The sequence below is a fragment of the Carcharhinus amblyrhynchos genome, chromosome 20, assembly GCF_965287045.1.
Source record: "Carcharhinus amblyrhynchos chromosome 20, sCarAmb.v2.hapA, whole genome shotgun sequence".
Taxonomy (NCBI): domain Eukaryota; kingdom Metazoa; phylum Chordata; class Chondrichthyes; order Carcharhiniformes; family Carcharhinidae; genus Carcharhinus; species Carcharhinus amblyrhynchos.
In genome coordinates this window covers 44,247,654-44,266,858 of record NC_137343.1, presented here as the reverse complement: position 1 = coordinate 44,266,858, position 19,205 = coordinate 44,247,654, and the positions used below count along the sequence as shown (strand labels likewise).

The 19,205-nt window shown below is 42.9% G+C and overlaps 1 protein-coding gene across 1 annotated transcript; it reads right to left on the bottom strand.

The window, feature by feature from the left end:
* Positions 1–12,685: 12,685 nt before the first annotated feature.
* Positions 12,686–18,533, bottom strand: LOC145356127 (immunoglobulin lambda-1 light chain-like). The gene is made up of 3 exons (XM_080208738.1): positions 18,485–18,533; positions 17,997–18,344; positions 12,686–13,062 (listed from the first exon to the last, which is right to left on the bottom strand). The coding sequence occupies exons 1-3, from the start codon at positions 18,531–18,533 to the stop codon at positions 12,740–12,742; spliced, it is 720 nt and encodes a 239-aa protein (XP_080064864.1). The 3' UTR covers positions 12,686–12,739.
* Positions 18,534–19,205: the final 672 nt, after the last annotated feature.

The following is a 19,205-nucleotide window of genomic DNA, read 5'->3' as shown; positions in this document are numbered from 1 at the left end:
TCAACTTATGGAAATGACATGGATGATGAGACGGATTGATTCCAAATTTTTCTCGCGACATTAATACAGGGGTAAAAGTAAATTGTGAAGTTAGCATGAATAATATGCAAAGGGAGCTAAATGGGCTAGGTGAGTGGCAAAAAGGAACAGGTGGGGTACAATGTGGTGAAATGCGAATTCATCCACTTTGGCAGGAAGAATGGAAAGCAGCAAATTATTCACAGGGAGACGAGAGTGCAAAGATCTGCAGCACTGGGGGATCTGCGTGCCCTGGAATGTGATCCACAAAACTTTAGCATGAAGCTGTAAGTGATTAGGAAAGCAAATGCAATATTGTCACGTATTGCAAGTGGGATGAAATGTAAAAGTAGGGAAGATTCTATACAAATGTATCAGCATTGGTGAGAGCACATCTGACGTACTTTCCTGTTGGCATGCATACCTTAGAACGGATACAATAACACCAGCAACAGTTCGGAGAAATCAGATGAAATGGATATCATATAGGGAAAAGTTGGACAGGTTGGATCTGTACCCATTAGAGTTTAGAAGAATTAGACGTGATCCTGCTGAAACTCCTTTTTACTTGAGGGGAATTGAGATGGAGAAGGCTGAGGAAGTTCCTCCCCTCTAAAGAGACTAGAACGAAGGAACATGAATTAAAATATGAGGTTTTCGTCATTAGAGCTGAAGATAAAGAGAATTCCATTCTCTGTGAGAGCCATTAGCCTGTGGAACTCTCTTTATCAGAAACATCCCATCATGAATGGTGGCGGATAATTAAACAACTCACTGGAGGAGAAGACATCACAAATTTCCCATCCTCAATGAGCAGTGAAAAAGATAAAGCTAAAGCCTTCGCAACAATCTTCTGTCATAAGTGCCAAGAGGAAGATCCATCTTCGTCGTTTACAAAAATAGTTAGCATCACAGATGTCAATCTTCAGCCAATTCAATTCGCTCCATGTGATATCAAGAAAAGGCCGAACGCGTTGGATACTGCAAAGGCTTTGGGCCCTAACCATATTCTGCCGACAGTGCTGAAGACCTGTGCTCCAGACAATGCGACTCCGCCAGTCAAGTTGTTTCAGTACATCTACAGCACTGGCATCTACCCGTCATTGCAGAAAATTGCCCAGTTCTGTCCTCTACTCAAAACGAAGGGCAACTCCAACTTTGTTCATTAGCCATCAGGCCACTCCAGATAATCAGTAAATTGATGGAAGAGATCATTAACAGAGCAATCAAACGGCAGGAATTTAGCAGGAACCTACTCACTGACACATAGTTTGGATTCCGCTAGCCACTCAGCACCTGACTTCATTGCAGCCTTGGGTCAAACATGGACAAGAGTAATTGAATGGCAGGTGTGAAGTGACTGCCTTTGACGTCAAGGCAACACGTGTGGAAATAAGGAGCCCGCGCAATGCTGGGGTCAATTAGAATCAGAGGGAAAATTCTACGCTGGTTGGAGTCATACCTGGCGCAGAGGAAGAGTCTTGCTGTGGTTTTAGTTCAATCCTCTAGTTTGCGCACTTCTGTGCAGGAGTTTCTCAAGATGGTGTCAGAGGTCCAACCATCTTCAGCTGCTCTATCATTGACGTCCCTTGCATCATAATGTCAGCAGTGGGGATGATCGCAGAATATACAGTACCATTCCCGCGTCCTCAGAGACAGAAGCCGCCCATGTCCAAATACAAAAAGCCCTGGACAATGTCCAAGCTTGGGTTGACAAGTGGCATGTATCCTTCGTGACAAAGCAGTGCCAGGAAATGACCATCCCCAACAACAGGGAATCTAACCATTGTCCCTGACACTCAATGTTATTGCCTTCACTGTGGACATCATAAGGGCGACCACTGATCAGAAACTGAACTGGTTTTGATATTCAAATACGATGACTGCAAGAGCAGGTCAGAGGCTATGAATTCTGCGGCACGAATCCCACTTCCTTACTCGCCAAGCCTGCCCACCATCTGCGAAGCACAAGTCAGGAGTATGATGGAATACTTTCCACGAGCCAGGAGAGTGCAGCTTCGATAGCTCTCAAGAAGCTCACACCATCCAGGGCAAAACTTGACTGGCACTTCTTCCACAAACTCCCTCCGCCATGATGAACAGCGGCAGCAGTGTGCACCATCTGCAAGATGCACTGCAAAAACCCATCCAGGCTCCATAGGCAGCATCTTACAAAATCACATGCTTCCCATCCTGAAGGACAAAGGCAGCAGACACATGGGAACACCACCATCATAGCCCACCCTTCCAACTCATTGGCAATCCGACTTGGGGATATATTGCTACCTAGACCACAGGGACTGCGCTGATTCAACAAAGCAGTTCACCATCACCTCGAAGGCAATTCGCGGTGAGGAATAAATGCTGGTCCAGCCAGCATCCCATTTAAAAATGCAGAATCCGATAGATTCTTGATTAAAAAGGGACTCAAAGAGTATGGGGGCAGACAGGAATGTGGGGTCGAGCCCACGATCACATCAGCCTCGACCTTAGGCCTATTCTTCGTTTGAATTCATATGATCGCATGATTCGTATTTGCGCGCTTTTTGTCTACTTATTTCATATTAAATTTCTGAGCTTTTGGTTCCATTAATGTGGCACTGGCAGCATTATATTTAGTGAATGACACAGCACAGAAAATGATCGTAAAACATCCAGTGACACAGCGTTCTTCCTGCTTCTAATCATTCGGATTTTCTGATATTGTGGACATTTTCAACTGAAAAGAGGAACATACTAAAATCTGAATTATTTGGCAATACCTTAATAGAATATTCTGAAAACGACTTTCATGTCTGAATCCCTATTTTCCAAGTGTCCGCGCATTTTGCCAAGAATTGATATTTTGAGATATTTTAACCGCAAATACACTTCACGTAATAACATGGTCCTTGTTATACAAGTCAATATTGCCATCTGCTGGTTCAGCCGCAAAAAACGCACAGGTTCATTGGGATTAGTTTTGGATTCCTTTCATCTATGATACGTAGTCCAATAGCAATGACAATTATAACATAAAATTCTGGATAAATTTAAGAGATCTGGTAACACTGTGAAGAAAGAAACACAATTTCTGTATAAGGGTTATTCGCACTGCTGTGTTCGGTGAAACAGTGTTCAGTCTTTAATAAATTAAGCATAAATCTCATCAGTATTTTTATCATGAATTTCAAACGTTTCGAAGACAGGTGCAGGCGCAGCCTCAAACAAGGCAGCAGGAACTAACACTGTAAAGCATGGCGGATGCTCTCATCCGGCGACTGATTACTGGATTCGTATTGTACATTCCTGGAGCAAGCAGTGATTCTAAATCATGGTATCTGGCAGTAAATTTTTAACAAAAATAGTTACAATAATGTTAACCATGAAACCAATGAATTGCCGAAAAAAAATACATTCGCTTCATTAATATCATTCCAGGCAGGAAATCTGCCATCCTTACTGAGTACATATGTGACTCCACGTTTTCCATCGCGAGAAAGATGCAGAAGTCTGAGGACACGTACCCACCAACTTAAGAACAGTTTCTTCCCTGCTGCCGTCAGACTTTTGAATGGACCTACCTCGCATTAAGTTGATGTTTCTCTACACCCTAGCTATGACTGTAACACGACATTCTGCACTGTCTCCTTTCCGTCTCTATGAACGGTATCATTTGTTGATATGGCGTGTAAGTAACAATAAGTGTCACTGCATACTAATATATAAGTCAATGATAAATCAAATGAAATCAAAAACATTTGTGCTGTTAGGGAAACATGTACACAATACATGTCCGACCACGTTGGTGACACGCTGTTACCAGTGATATTGAGAATGAACATCCTGATCAGGTCGGTTTACGTGTTACAGAAAGAGCCCGTTCACCTGAAATGATTCTAAAATTAATAGCAGTACAAGACCAAAGCGGCAGTAGCGCAAGTTTTGTTTTCAATTACGGAGGTAGTTACAGATGAGAATTAGAAGCCAGGAGTGAAGGAGTTTGGGGGAGGGACAGGCGAACATCAGACCGTACATATAACCTAGCAGAAAGCAAGAACACAACTGGTGCGATATTGAAAATACTGAACGATTATTAATATAACTTGTAAAGAGTTGAGGCCACAGCACTGATCACTGTAGCACACCACCCCTTACATCTTGTCAATCAGAAAATTGTCCCTCTTGCCGACTTTCCGTTTCCTGATCGCTCGCAAATTTTCTGTCCATGCCCCCACACGATAAACTCTCATTTTCCGCCATACCCTTTGTTGCAACATCTTCTTAAATGCTTACTGAAAATCACAGTACATGATTTCCCTTTGACAAAACTGTGTTGGCTCAACCTGATTACCGTGATTTTACTTATGCGCCCTGCTATCAAATCTTTAACAAAAGCTGCTAACATCTTACTTATATGTCACATGTTGAGCTAACTGGTGTTGTTCAGCTAACATGTATTGTTTCCTACGATAGGTCGCTTTTTCCTGTTGCATTAAAGTGCTACATTCGAAGTTTTCCAATCTAAGGGACGCCTCCCAGGAACTGGGGAATTATGGAAAATTAAAACCAACACATCAATTGCCTCTTTTGTCACTTCTATTAAGACATTCGGGTGAAATCCAGCAGGACCTGAGGATTTATCAACCAACATCTTCAACAACTTTCTTACTGTAATTTCCCTGACGATTCTAATTTTCTTGAGTCCTTCTCTTCCATTTCCTGCTCTACAGCTATTTCTGTGATGCCACTTGTATCCTCTACAATGAAGACTAAAGCAAAATGCCTGCTCGCTTCATCTGCAATCTTTGTGTTTGCTACAAATTCTCCAGACTCAATTTCTATCGGAATGTCGCCCACTCGATGAACGGTTTTTTTTTTATTGTTTAACTTTACACCTTTAAGTTGATGTAATAGTGTCACGAGCAGGCGTACATTATCAACGCAATAAAGTTACTGTGAAATCGCCCAGTCTCCACACTCCGACACCTGTTCGGGTATACTGAGGGAGAATTAGCAATACTAAGCACAGTGCCACAGTGCCAAAGGCAAGAAATAACTGAAAAAAACCGAGTGTATTTGGGAAACGAATCAGCTGGTCTGGAAGCAAATGTGGAGGCAGAAACAGAGTGAAAATTGCGCCTCCAAAGTTGCCTGATGAAAATATATGCAACGAGTTTTGTTGACCTGACATTGACTGAATGAGTAAAGGAAACCGCTCCAGTTATAACTTCAAGATGAAAATTGCATTGATACATGAAACCGATGTCTGGATGAAATGTTAATCTAGCACTGGAGTGCGATTACTTGGATGGCTCTTTCAAAGTGTACAGTGGGCCACTGGTATTTTCTGTCGTATTCTTCTGTGAAATGGTTGGGAACTGCCCTCTATGTAAGGTTACTAAGTCATTTATCAATTGCGTTCCTCTTTAGAGGGAACCAGATGTTTATCCTTTGTATGTACACATATTTTTCTTTAACTGGTGACAAAACGTTGCATAGCCAGTTGCTATCATCAGAAATGCAAAAGTGTAAATGATGAAGGGGCAGATTCAGAAGGCTCTTCTACATGTGAAGGTAAGAACAATTGAAAAATTGTGGCGAGAAAATGTCTTGGATTAACAGGCCATCATCACTTGTCTTTGCTTCTGTCCTAATTTTTATAGGTCAAAGACCTCTGTGACTGTTGAGTTTTATCTCAAAAGGTTTTGGGAGAAACCTGGTCTCAGCTGTGGTTTATCAGGCTTCTCATTGACCACAAATATAAGTGGGTATTTATACATCATGAGTCCCAGTATCAATCACAACACAAACTCCCGATTCCGGTTCGAACTGCAGGTCTTCCGACTTTGGTCAGGACGCAAACTCTTGATTCAACCAGGACCCTCAGTCCATCTGGCAGCTGCAGTCACAACATAACCTTTGGTTCAATTACGACCCACAATGCTTCTGGCGGCATCGGCATCTCCTTCCTTGAAGTTACTTGGGCGGCTGTGGCTGTCCCAGCAGGACTCTTCCTGTTAAAAAGCCGGTATCGCAATCTATGAGATGCAGCTGTAAACTGGTATCGCAATCTACCAGGTGAGCTGTTCAACAATATTCAGTTAGCACAAAAAATTAATATTTGCAGTGTCTGCAAAATAATATTCACATTTGACTATCTACCTTTATGAAAATGAAAGTTAAAAAATGAAAACCATGAACCAAATAAGGAAAACATGAATAAATAATTTCTATTGATACCAGGAGCAGCATAAGATTAAGGAGATCAGCCATGAGGAAGGGTTATGTTTGTGATCTCTGCTAAGTACAAAATGCATTAAATTCATTAACTCCTATCCTACTTCAGTCCCCCAATTTTGGTCGGGGCCAGTCCCAACCATGGCCCCATGACCAATTCAGAGCTAAATGTTACCAGCATATTGGCCTACCTGTAGTTAACAAAAAGAAAGACAACTTGGGGTTCTTTATGCCCATAAAATGAATAATCACCCAACCAATCAACAATAAGTTATCTTGTAGGAAAATGCTAAAGTCCAAGCCCAATACAAGACCTTGGCTTAACCCTGCATGACTGGCAAGCACCCACACAGACACTGGCCTTTATTTGTGCATCGGTCTTGGTCATCCTCTGCGTAGTCTAGTTCTTTCTTCTGGCCTGGCACTCTGGATCTGGTCTTTCCTCCCTCCTTCTCAGATGTGATGGTTCTCCTTGTGTTGGTCGTCGCTGGTCATGGTCACCATTGTTGTAGCTCGTTCGTGAGGCCAGAGAGAGAGATTTCTGGTTGGGTTTCACGCCCCTGTTGGCCATTGCCAATCAATCGATCAGGACTTGATCCCTCATCATGGTTGTAGCCTGTTTGTCTCCGTCTTTAAACTGCAGCCTGTCATTTTAGTTCTTGCCCAGCTGTCCCAGAGTGCTTTACAAATCGTCATTTCAGATGGCCCGTTTGACCATAGTCCTTCCTTTGATCTTGAACGCGAAGCGTGATGGATCACAAACTTAGGACCAGTGTCCGTCAGGAATTCCCCAGACACCCAACAGTCCAGCAAGGTCCAGGCAATGGCATGCACAGTCAAAACGAATGGGGTCCAGGGACATATTGGTGAGTTGCCAGCACGGGAGTAGGAAGAGCAGCCATTGCAGGCCATTCTGAGGATATCATTTGATGAATAATAATGGAGCCATATCACGAGAATAGGCCCAAGCAACTGATCAATGATGGAAAATTGTTGGATCGTGTGTAGAATAGCGTCAAAGACCAACGCAAGTCCGAAAAGAATAAGCAGAAGGGCTGCACAATGATTAGCACTGCTGCCACACAACGCCAGGGAACGGTTCCGATTCCCGGCTTGGATTGCAGTCTGTGCAGAGTCTGCACGTTCTTCCCGTGTCTGCGTGGGGTTCATCCGTTTGGTCCACTTTCCTCCCACAGTCCGAATGACGTGCTTATTAGGTGCATTGGCCATGCTAACTTTTCCCTCAATTACCTGTACAGGCGCCGGGGTGTGGCGACTAGGGGATTTTCACAGTAACATCATTGCAGTAATTGCAGTTTGGATTACAACTGATAGTTGTAAGTCTACGTGTGACAATAACAAACAAACAGTTAAAAACTTTAAAACTTTAAAAAATGGTAATAGTTTGCTATCGTTACAGTTGAATAGAATGCAACTTTGATAGGGGTCATAACAGTACTGTGGCAGAAGAAGAATTAATTAGCCTTCCCCCAACTTAGCACCTTAACTTGAGGGCTATCCTTGTCTTTATCCATCAATACCTTATAACTTACTGAACTGTGGTCACTGTTCCTCAACTGTTCCCCTGCTGAAACATCGACCACCTGGCCGGGCTCATTCGTGGAAATAATTCCTCTGGACCTGTCTTATCACACTCGCTGATCATTGTAAATACGAGGATTAGGTAGACCGTGTGCAAGGGAAGGCAGACAATGAGTTGCGTTGAGTGATTTGGCACTAAAGTGTTACTATGTCAATCTATATTCTCATTCATGGTTTTAACTCTCTTTACAATGAGCACTCGGTTTAGCAAAGCCACATAAATTGTTGCTTCAGCCATAGCCTCATATGAATCAAGAAACAAGAGATCCTGAAACATTTTCAATCACTTTTGTGAAAAATAGCAGTGCTGGAAAGTCATGCCTTCTCAAATAGATGGTGCCTCTGGCCGACTGTATATAAGGCAGTTACAAGTAAGGACAAAGCTCAATATTCCTTGCTGAATCAGTTTTCCTCCGCTTATATTGGTATTCAGTATGCTTCCATTATGCAGCATGGTCCAAATTGTCAGAACATGCTCTTGACTCCATCTATCATCTGGTGCACTGTTTTGATAAAATAAAAGTGTTTATCTTTTTATTACTGGATTGTAACTCAGGGAATATCTGATTTTTTGATTGTGTGAGGTGTGGCACTCTCACAGAAGATTCACCAGAATGTCGCCTGAGCTCATAGAGAAATAGAGACACGAAGTTTTACAGCATAGAACCCAGCCAGTCAGCCCAACTTGTCCATGCTGCCCTTTCTTTAAAAAAAACCCCGAAGCTAATCCCAATTGCCTGCATTTGGCCCATATCACTCTATACCCATCTTATCCATGTAACTACCTAAATGCTATTTAAAAGACAAAATTGCACCCGCCTCTACGACTACCTCTGACAGCTTGTTCCAGACACTCACCACCCTCTGTATGATAAAAATTGCCCTTCTGGACACGTTTGTATCTCTCCCCTCTCACCTTAAAACTATGCCCTCTAATTTTAGACACCCTTGCCTTGGGAAAAGATATTGAATATCTAGCTGATCTGTGCCTGTAGATCCTATCTCTCAAAAGTCTTCCAACAATTTACCCACCACAGATGTGAGGCTCACTGGCATGTAGTTCCCAGGCTATTCCCTGCAGCCCTTTTTTAAAAAAAGGCACATTTGTCACTCTCTAATCTTCAGGCACCTCACCTGTGACTATCAACGATTCAAATATCTTGGCTAGGGGACCTGCAATTTCCTCCCTAGCCTCCCACAATGCACTGGGATGCACGTCATCAGGTTGCGGGGGTTTATCTGTCTCGTTGAGCCTTAAGATTTCCAGCACCTCCTTCTCTGTAATACGTACTACTCCTCACCCATCTCTTGTGGATCCGCATTTTGATGACCTTGCTCATCCTTAAGAGGCCCTACTGTCCCCCTTGTTACTATTTTGCCCTTTATATATTGGCAGAAACTCTTTGGATTCTCCTTTGCCTTATCTGCCAAAACAATCTCGAGTCCCCTTTTTGCCCTCCTGATTTTCCTCTTAACTCTACTCCTCCACCCCCTATACTCTTCAAGGGATTCACGTGAACTCAGCTGCTTACGTGTGTCATGTGCCTCTTTCTTCTTCTTGACCAGGGCCTCAATATCCCGAGTCATCCAGGGTTTCCTCTTTCAGCCAGTCTTGTTTTTCACTCAAAGAGGAATGTTTTGAAAGCGTGCCACTTACCAGACATCCCTGTGCCTTCCCACAGACTCCCCCAATGAACATTTGAAAGCTCCTGCCTGAGGCTATCGAAATTAATTTTCGTACAGCGGAGAAAGCTGAGGTGTTAGCTAATCAAGGTGCACAAAATTATGAACGATATACATAGGAAGAAACCTTTCGCCGCAGTAGAGGAGTCAATAACCAGCGGGCATGGATTTAATGTAAGGCATGAGGTGGGTATGCCGGCGTTGGACTGGCGTAAACACAGTAAAAAGTCTGACAACACCAGGTTTTAGTCCAACCTATTTATTTGATAATATACTCACAAGCTTTCGGGTTAGCCCCTTCGTCAGGTGAATGGAGAGTTCTGGCCTCAGACAGAGCATATAAAGCACAGACAGTTTAGAGATTACTGATTAGAATGCGAATCCTTACACCTAACCTGCTGTTCAAGACCTGAAGTGGCTGATAATGAGTGGAAGGAGCACTGATCACAGTTTAAAGAGACGTGTATTGTCTCCAGACAGTACAGTAAGAGAGGTTGGACTAAAACCTGGTGTTGTCAGACTTTTTAGTGTAAGGAGCAGGAGATTGAGAGGAGATTTGAAGAGATTCTTGTTCAGCCGGAGGATGCTATGAATCTGGAACACGCTGTTTGAAAGGGTGGTGAAGGAAGGAAAACCTCACGGCATTTAAGAAGCATTTTGATGAGGAATTGAAACGTCATTCCAAGCAGGGTTACGGGCAAAGTACTGGAAATTGAATTAAAATAGTCTGGTTTTTGATGGTCGACACAGCTGCGAAGGGCCTCATTCTGGGCTGGATTCCCATCGCCAGCTTTAAAGGGCAAAATACAGCAAGTTTATGCTTTCGATCTTCACAATTGAACCCTTCTGCAATGTTATCACTCTGACGAATCAGCCCTGTATTCCTTCAGGATACCAATGTATCTACGGCAATTGAACAGTCCCGCCCACGAAGAAATCAGAGCGGACGAAGGGCAGAGAAAGGAAATGCCCCTTGACCTCAGGCGGGAATTTCTGGCCTCGATCGCGAGAGGCCGTAAAAATCCCGCAGCTCAGTCTGAAAACTTAAATCCAGCAGTCCAGATGTGATCTGACCAAAGCTGTAGACAGCAGAAAGCATTATTTACCCACTTTTTAATCTCAAAAGCCTTCTCTTAAAGGCCAGCATTCTGATTGATTTTTGTTTTATCGTCTGTTCTTAAAGTTTTTAGTGATTTATGTACAGGAACACCTAAATCCCTTTGTTCATTCAAAGTATCTCATCTCTTACCTTCAGACAAAAAATTCGAGCTGCTCGCTATCGTAACTTGGTCACGGAATCAAAGAATTCACTGGTCCATTCCCTTAGTTTATCTGTGAAATTCTACCGAAGAGTCAGCCAGCTTTCGGCGACTCCTTAACTTAATCTGATCTGAATCTGAAACTCTCTGACCCTCTATTTGAATGACAAAATGATCTCATTCAGAAAATTGAGGAGATAACTCAGCGTGTAGACGAAGGTGGAGCAATTGCTGTCGTATACATGAATTTTGGCCAGGCGTTAGATCAGGTTCCCCATGGTAGGCTCATGAAGAAGGTAAGGGGGTGTAAATGAGAAGTGTAAATGACTATTTTCTCGGGTGAATGCAGCTGTTGCTAGGGGGCATAACTATAACGTTCATAGCAGGAAAGATAAGAGGGATGTCTGAGGTAGAGAGTGGTTAGGGTGTGCAATACACTGCCTGCTATCATAGTGGTGTCGGACACTTTAGGAACTTTCAAGTGGTTATTGGATAAGCACATGGAGGAGACCAGAATTAGGGAATAGGATAGCTGGACCTTGGGTTTGGACATAGCTCGGCATAACATTGAGGGCCTAAGGGCCTGTACTGTGCTGTACTGTTCTATGTTCTTTGTTCTAAAAGACTCTCAGGAATTTGCATTTATCACATGCAACAAATCTGAGAACAAATCTTTGATCAATACTTTCTCTCTCCTATCCATAACCAATTCCCGACAGATGCGTTCAAATAAATTATTATTCGTTCTGCCCCTGGATCTTTTTTATGTCTCCCTGTTTCGGACTCACTCACGGTGGAAAATTTTTCTCTGTGTTACCGTATTATAACTTTTCCTAACATAAAAGACGCCTATTACACCTTGGCATACTCTCCTGAGAGACAAGAGCCTAGTATATTGATTTTCCTGATTGGTGCATCGCCCCAATTCCAGTAGAAATCTGGCAAATAGTTTCTGCACTTTCTCATGTCCGACAGCAGCATTTTTGAGGTATATAGACTATAGATGAGCACAACTCTCTCCAAGGCTAATGAACCCCCGGGTGTTTTGTTTTGTTCTGTAAGTGCACCAGTACCTTGTTTGCACTTTTTACCAAGTGCGGAACTTCTTACCACTTACAGAAATTTATGTCTTGCAAGCCCAAATCTAATTGAAGAAATAACGCAATAGGGCATCAAAGGGATGTCTTGTCGACTTTACGATTCGTATGAAGATGAAGTTAAAAAAAGACTCTGTTCTGAGCTGGTTTGAGTAAACGCCTCACTGAAAATGCATCTGCGCAAGTTGACATGTTCGTAAAGCGCCTGCTTCAGTGTAATCATTGTAGTCCAATTAAACCAACTGGATAGATTATTTAAGAAAATGACTTGCAGACGCAGAACCTATATTGCATCTGTGTATTAAAAAATGAGGCAGTGACAGAGTTTGCCCTGAATTTTTGTAACCGGCTGGTTTAGAAGTGTCTGCTCCTTTAACGTATTTTTGTAAATCTCGAGACGCAGTTCAGCACTTTCACTACAATGGCAGAATACAACTCGGTCCATTTTAAAACAAATGTTGCAATATTACTTCATGCTGTTAATTTAATGTCATCGATCGTCTCCTTGTTGCGCCTGCTTGTCATTGGCTTTAAGTCAAATGTTCAGAATATCACAATTATATAATCTCACTATTTAATTCCCTCTAGAATGCAGACATTAATTGTTTTAAGGGGAAGAGAGAGAATAATAGAACTACGGTCGAGCTAACGGTATAATGATTTTATTACACAGCGGTATCAATGACATTACACTGAAGCTTGGATCCACTGAGTTTAAACACAGTTAAACTGAGATTAAGGGAATCAGCCGATCTGCTACAAACTGTGATGAAAAGTTTGACATGTTCCACTATTTGCGAAATTTATTTTGAAATGACACTTTACTAACGGCAGAATACAAAAGTGCATTAAATGCATGAATCACATGCAGCTGGATCTGGAGATGCTTGTTCGAAGCGGGTTTGCTTGAGTCTCGTGTTTAACCACACAGGAGTAAAGCTCGTGTGAGTTCCACTCTGAGGCTGACAGAGTCAGATAACTGCTCACACTGAACGTGTTGTCCGCTTCCTGCTGGATCCGACTGGTCTCAACCCCATTCCCTCTGACGCTGCCATCTACAGTCCATTCAATCTCCGCAGCTCCTGGGACAAAACCGCTCACCAAACACACCAGGGTCGCCATGTTCTTCGCTGTGATTTGATCCGATGAAGGCGGAAGGAGAGACACAGTGGGACTCCGTGGACCTGGAATATAGAGGCAAATGATGGCACATCATTAGTAATCTGAATAAATGACTAATTCGTTGTTTCACCTTCTTCAAATTGCTTTTTTTTAAATCGGTATGATTCTACAAGAATGTACAGATTTTATATAGTGGAGCTTTATTGATGCCAAATGCAAACAAGCCGGAACTCTGGTTTCTCGAACACATACAACTTGAGAAGGTTTTTTTTAACCCTGCAAGGACAGGAACATGCAGATAAAATGTGATCTAAATAGTGGAGTTTGAAATGTTAAAGAGAAAAATAAGATGGGAGGTTTATTGCGTCCAGATGTGATCTGAGGCAATGCTGTTCGGGCCAGCGTCGCGACCACCAACAATTTCAGAATAACGCCAATCACTCTGAATTTGGTGTCAATATTGGAAACTATGCTGACCGCATCATTTCTATATTTTGCAATTGAAAAAACTTAATTGTAAAGAATGAAATCGATTCTTTCCTTCTGCCACCATTTACACTTCTCTGATACGAGACCTGCATACTGGACTGATATTTCGATTTGTGTGCATTCTTTGCCACGGCTTCACACCGTGTCCCGCCCAGATCAACAGTGATGATGTTGCATAATTCTTACAAAGAACTCCATGACGCAATGGAAATTTTTCGGGTCATTTTTCGCGAGTGGAGTGTCACAAAAGATTACGAACAGCAAAGAGGAAGAGATTCTCACAAATATTGTAAACAGTTCTAGCTATATAACAACACATCGTAAGGACACCTTCAAAAGGCCAGTAATAAACCAATTATGTCCTCATAATTATTTATCTCTCACGCCTTGTCGCCAAAGCAGATGGGCTGTGGGATATTATTGCGCTTAGATAGGGATCAATGATTCTGACATTTGAAAAATGATTATACTTCACAAGCACTAAATTGTGAGGATGCTCTGAGGTCGAGGTCGAAGCTAAATCAAAGCATGTTTGCATTTTCCTTCCTTTGTCATGAGTGGATATTCGCAAAGCTGAAAGAATCTTTTCTATTTAAGTCACCGTTCACCATCTATCACATTCAACGAGGAAACGCTCAGTAAGTAAGTTAAGGCATTATAAAGCATCGAAGAAAGAGTTCAAATATGAATATCCATTTCAAACTGAAAGGATAAGGCTAACCTTTTACAATTCGCCTTGACATTGAGGTATTATGTCAGCTCCAACAACAGTATGAGGTTTGTCGCTGTCTGTGGAAACATCGATTGTCTTTGGAGCTCGAAATTGGTCTTTTCTGGGGGGGAGTGTAATTTGGATGTTGAAACTGAGTCGGCAGACAAATGCCCCCAGCCTTTATTTTAATGTTGGGATCGTTTTCCTGCGCCACCGAGAGTTTCGCTGAATTATCTCAAAGTTTCGCAACGATGAGCAGGTGTAACGATCTCTTACTATTTAAACGAAAGCGGACTTAAGTGAATTATTTTTACACCGGCATGTTCGCCAGATATGATTTCTTGAAGTAACAACTAAAATCTTCAAGAGCATTTTTCTCCTTTTTGCCTCATGCTGGTCCATTTCACAGTAACATAGTCCAATAAAGAAATGACTTGAAGAAGGAAATAAAAAGTAAAGGAAAGTAAGATTGAGAAGGGAAGAGACCCTAACCACAATTTTCCAATCGTGTCTGGAGCAGGCTTGGCTCAGGAGACAGGAAGACAGACGAAATTGTGAAAGGACGAAACGGGGATAGCATAGAGAACGACCAGTGAAACCAACCTCACTGAAGAGAGAACAATTGGAATAAACGCGGCATAATCAAATACAGCGATCACGGCTTTGTTAGCGGAATATCTTAGCCCACAGCGTGAATTAGTATTTTTGCGCAGGCGGATGAGCAGTGAATGACAGCAATATTTTTGGTATAGTCTACATGGATTTCAGCAAGATTCTTATTAAATTTACACATAGGGATGGACAGTTTGGATCAGAAATTGGATCAGAGGCAGGAAGGAAAGGTTCTGTATATCAATGACTGCCTCTATGATTGTTGTCAGATGATACAAAATTGGCAATGTGGTTGCTAACGCAGGAAACTGGATAATGCAGGAAGACAACAATGGACTAGTTCGATTAATGCAACAGCGGCAAATGGAATTAAATGCGAAAAAGTGTGTGGAACTGTATTTCAGAAAGGCCAACAAGACAAGCGAGTACACTATAAATGGGACAATGCCGTGAAATGTAGAGAAACTGAGTGAACTGAAAATGCATGTCCACAGAACCTGAAGGCGGCCAAGCAAGTGGACATGGTAGCAAAGAAGGCACGTCCGGCATTATAATCCGAGGTACAGATTCTTAGGACTTGGAGGTTATGTTGAAACTGCTGGAAAGGTGCGTGAGGAAAATGTAGTGTACGGGAGCGAGTACAGGCGAGATCGAGAGGGATGTAACGGCAGAAATTGAATATTTAGTTGTCAGTAAGTGTTGAATTGACGAGGCTGAAGGGAGATCTAATTGAAGGCATAATATACTGAGGTGTCCGGGCAGAATGGATCGGAAAACAGTATTGCCAATGCTTGAGGGGCCGACAAGTACGGGAGTTGGATTTAGCGTTAGAAGTAGAAGGTTTAGCGGAGATTCGAAGAGAATAGTTTCACCCGGAGAGTTTAGGGGATGTGGACTCTTAAAAGCACATACAATGTGTCATCGAAAGGCTAGTTATTAAACGTTGGATTGTTCCTTGTGAACCAGTGCAGACCCGACTGGCTAAGTAGATTGTAACAATATTGCAAAGATATACCATTCTATGATTCTGCGAATATATTGTATTGCTTTACTCCCTCACTGATGCACAGGGCAACAGTGTGCATATTTATAAGGTACACTGCCGGAACTCCGGCAAGAGCTTCCAAACCAGCCATGTCTTCCACTGGACGAACACATGGGCAGCAGATGTACGGCAGCACCACCAGTTGGGAAATCCCCATCAAGCCACACAGCATACCAAAGTAGAACTTTCCTTCACTTGTTAAAAACTCTTAGCCCCCTCCCTAAGAGCGCTGAGATATACCTAAGACACATGGACAACATCGGTTTGAGAATGTGGCTCACCATCACTTTAGAACATAGAACGTAGAACATTACAGCGCAGAACAGGCCCTTCGACCCACGATGTTGCGCCGACCAGCTTTTTAAAAAAAAACAACACTAACCCACTAATCTAAACCAATCCCATTTCGTCCATAAACCTATCCACAGATCTCTTAAACGCCCCCAAACTAGGCGCATTTACAACTGCAGCTGGCACTTTGTCCGTGGATATTAGGCGGGGGCGGTGGGGGGGGCGGTGCAATGAATGTGAGCTTTCTGATCACATCCCATGAATCAGCAAATTGGCAGCAATCCCCATGTTTTGTTCTATTACAACTCACTGACAATCACAGAACCAGCAGCGGAGCTGAACGAGTCCACAACAATATTCAAAAACCTGACAACCTATTCCGAGACATTCCAAAACAACTGATCGGATGGGAAGGAAATTACCCGGAATTTCCGAAGGAAGCAAATATTCTGCGTATCATTGATGTTTGTTACTATGTGATCCAGTAACAATCAGGGTCGATTTTTACTGACGGAATTCTCGCAACAGTATGCTTATTTTGGTCACCTGCGATTCGTGCGAAATATTAGGCTGAAAATAAGAACATAAGAACATAAGAAATAGGAGCAGGAGTAGGCCATCCAGCCCTTCGAGCCTGCCCCGCCATTCAATAAGATCATGGCTGATCTGTCGCTGCTCAGTTCCACTTTCCCGCCCTCTCCCTATAACCGTTAATCCCCTCTCCTATAAAAAACCCATCAACCCGCGTTTTAAAAATATTTAGCGAGGCAGCCTCCACCACTTCAACGGGCAGAGAATTCCAGAGATTCACCACCCTTTGAGTGAAGAAGTTCCTCCTCAACTCCGTTCTAAACCGCCCCCCTTTTATCTTGAGGCTGTGCCCCCTAGTCCTACTGTCTTTTTTGAGCGGGGAAGAGTCTTTCCACCTCTATCCTATCCATCCCAGTCATCATGTTATACGTCTCAATGAGGTCTCCTCTCATTCTTCTAAACTCTAACGAGTACAAGCCCAGTTTATTCAGCCTCTCCTCATAGCTCAACCCCCTCAACTCCGGTATCAGCCTAGTAAACCTCTTCTGCACTCCCTCCAAGGCCAAACGGTGTTCAGTGAGTTTGGGGACCAGTGGGAGTGAGTTGAACTTCCACAGGTTCAATGCAAGAAAGATCTTAAAACTCAATGTTGCTTTAAGTGGAATAAAGCAATCTGATGTGAACGTCTTGAATGGAATTCGATGCCGTTTAAAGCAGGCGACAAGGGCAGCGTGTGAAACAGCCTGAACCACTTTGTGGCTTTCATACAATCACGCAGTTATAGAGCACACAAGGGGGACGATGGTAACTTGTAAAAAACCTGCCCGTTTAGCTCATTTGCATGCCTGCTTTGTTTCACTTTTGAAATGTTTATCGCCTGGCTAATTATAGTTCCGCTCGCGGTGTTCATACAGCTAGGGCACTCAACTCCTAACACTCGCTGAGCGAAGGAAAACATCCCATCTTACTAGCAATCGGCATTCAAATCATCTCTTCGCCCTGCCGACTGGATCAGACGGCTCAAGCTTCTGGACAACCCGAGCAGATCAGACCCTCAGCTTCCAGTGAAATGAATTTCACTTGTAATCACATTGCCCCTTTCTCCTATCCCATAATTGGACGCACTCCAGAAAGTTCTGAACCCAGCTATCGCTGCAATATCATTGGCTGCTGAATCAAAGATCCCCCATAAAATTATTTTAGAAGCAATCATTTTGATTTTAACTAGTTCAATCCAACTATCCGACGGTTTCAAAGTACATTTTGTTATTTAGATAGCGTCATAAATGTAGCGGACATTTCAGTGATTTACTTACTGCCCAGATTCAACTTAGTTCCTCTCCCGAAACCGTATACACTTTGACTGCTGATCCAACTAAAGCAGTAATAATCTGCAGCGTCCTCCGATTGCACGTTGGTGATGGTTAAATGCATCTTCTTTCTCGATGAGTCCACAGACCCGGCGAATCGATTCGGAATACCCGAAGCCAGACCATTGTACCCGGACCAAACAAGCACGGGGGCGCTGCCGGGTTTCTGCCAGTACCAGCTCGCGTAGCTGCTGCTAATGGTGCCTCCGGACATGGTGCAAGTGATGGTGACGGTCTTTCCCGGTGAGGACGAAATGGATCCTGGTTGGGTGAGGGCAGGATCCGCAATTGTACCTGGTGAAATGCAAAGTATTGTCAGTCACACACTGTGAAATGTTGAATATAGCTTACAACTCAAGTTCGTGAAAACACAAGCGCAGAAGCAGATAATGTGAAAAAAATGAGCGTTACTTCAGGCCGACGCCCGCGCTTACCGTGGAAACAGAGCATCAGTGCGGCGAGAACTCCAATCGATTGTGTCATGGTGAAGGTTTGGGGAGAGGAAGAAGGAAAATAAATCCTGACACGAACGCGCTTCTGAGTCCATTGCAACCTCCTTAAAAAGATTCAAACGCCACAGGGCGAATGAATATTAATAACGTATGCAAATTTCCTGTCACGTGATATTAGGCCGAAGATCTCCATTTCGGTATTGTCTGATATTTGCAGAATGAGCACGTCAGCCATTTTCGAAAAGAAGGAGTATAAACCTCCTCAGGCACAGACTAACATGCAAAATGGCTCAATACCCACCCCCCCCCCCCCCCACCAATAAAAAACAAACAAACGGTGTGATGAAACGTAAAGAGATTAAATAAATCGTGGCTTGATCTCTGGAAGTCTGCAGATTACAATAAATAAATGTTGCGGACAGGAAGCTGTTCAACAGCGTAGCGTCCCTGCTGAATAAATTAAGGACCAAAAGTGTGAGTTGAGATGCCTTGTACACACAGAGGGGTGGAAGGGAATTAATCACACTCCTTATTGCCTTCTTGGCATAGATAGATAGATATGTAGAGATGGATAAAAATAGAGATAGATGGATAGATAGCTGGATAGATAGATAGATAGATAGATAGATAGATAGATAGATAGATAGATAGATAGATAGATAGATAGATAGATAGATAGAAAAAGCAGTAGATAGATAGATAG

Coding starts and splice junctions, on each gene's coding strand:
- LOC145356127 (XM_080208738.1), bottom strand. CDS start 18,533: ATGACACAATCGATTGGAGTTCTCGCCGCACTGATGCTCTGTTTCCAC. Junction 18,345..18,484: donor ACTGATGCTCTGTTTCCACG/GTAAGCGCGGGC, acceptor GCATTTCACCAG/GTACAATTGCGGATCCTGCC. Junction 13,063..17,996: donor AACTAAGTTGAATCTGGGCA/GTAAGTAAATCA, acceptor TCTATATTCCAG/GTCCACGGAGTCCCACTGTG.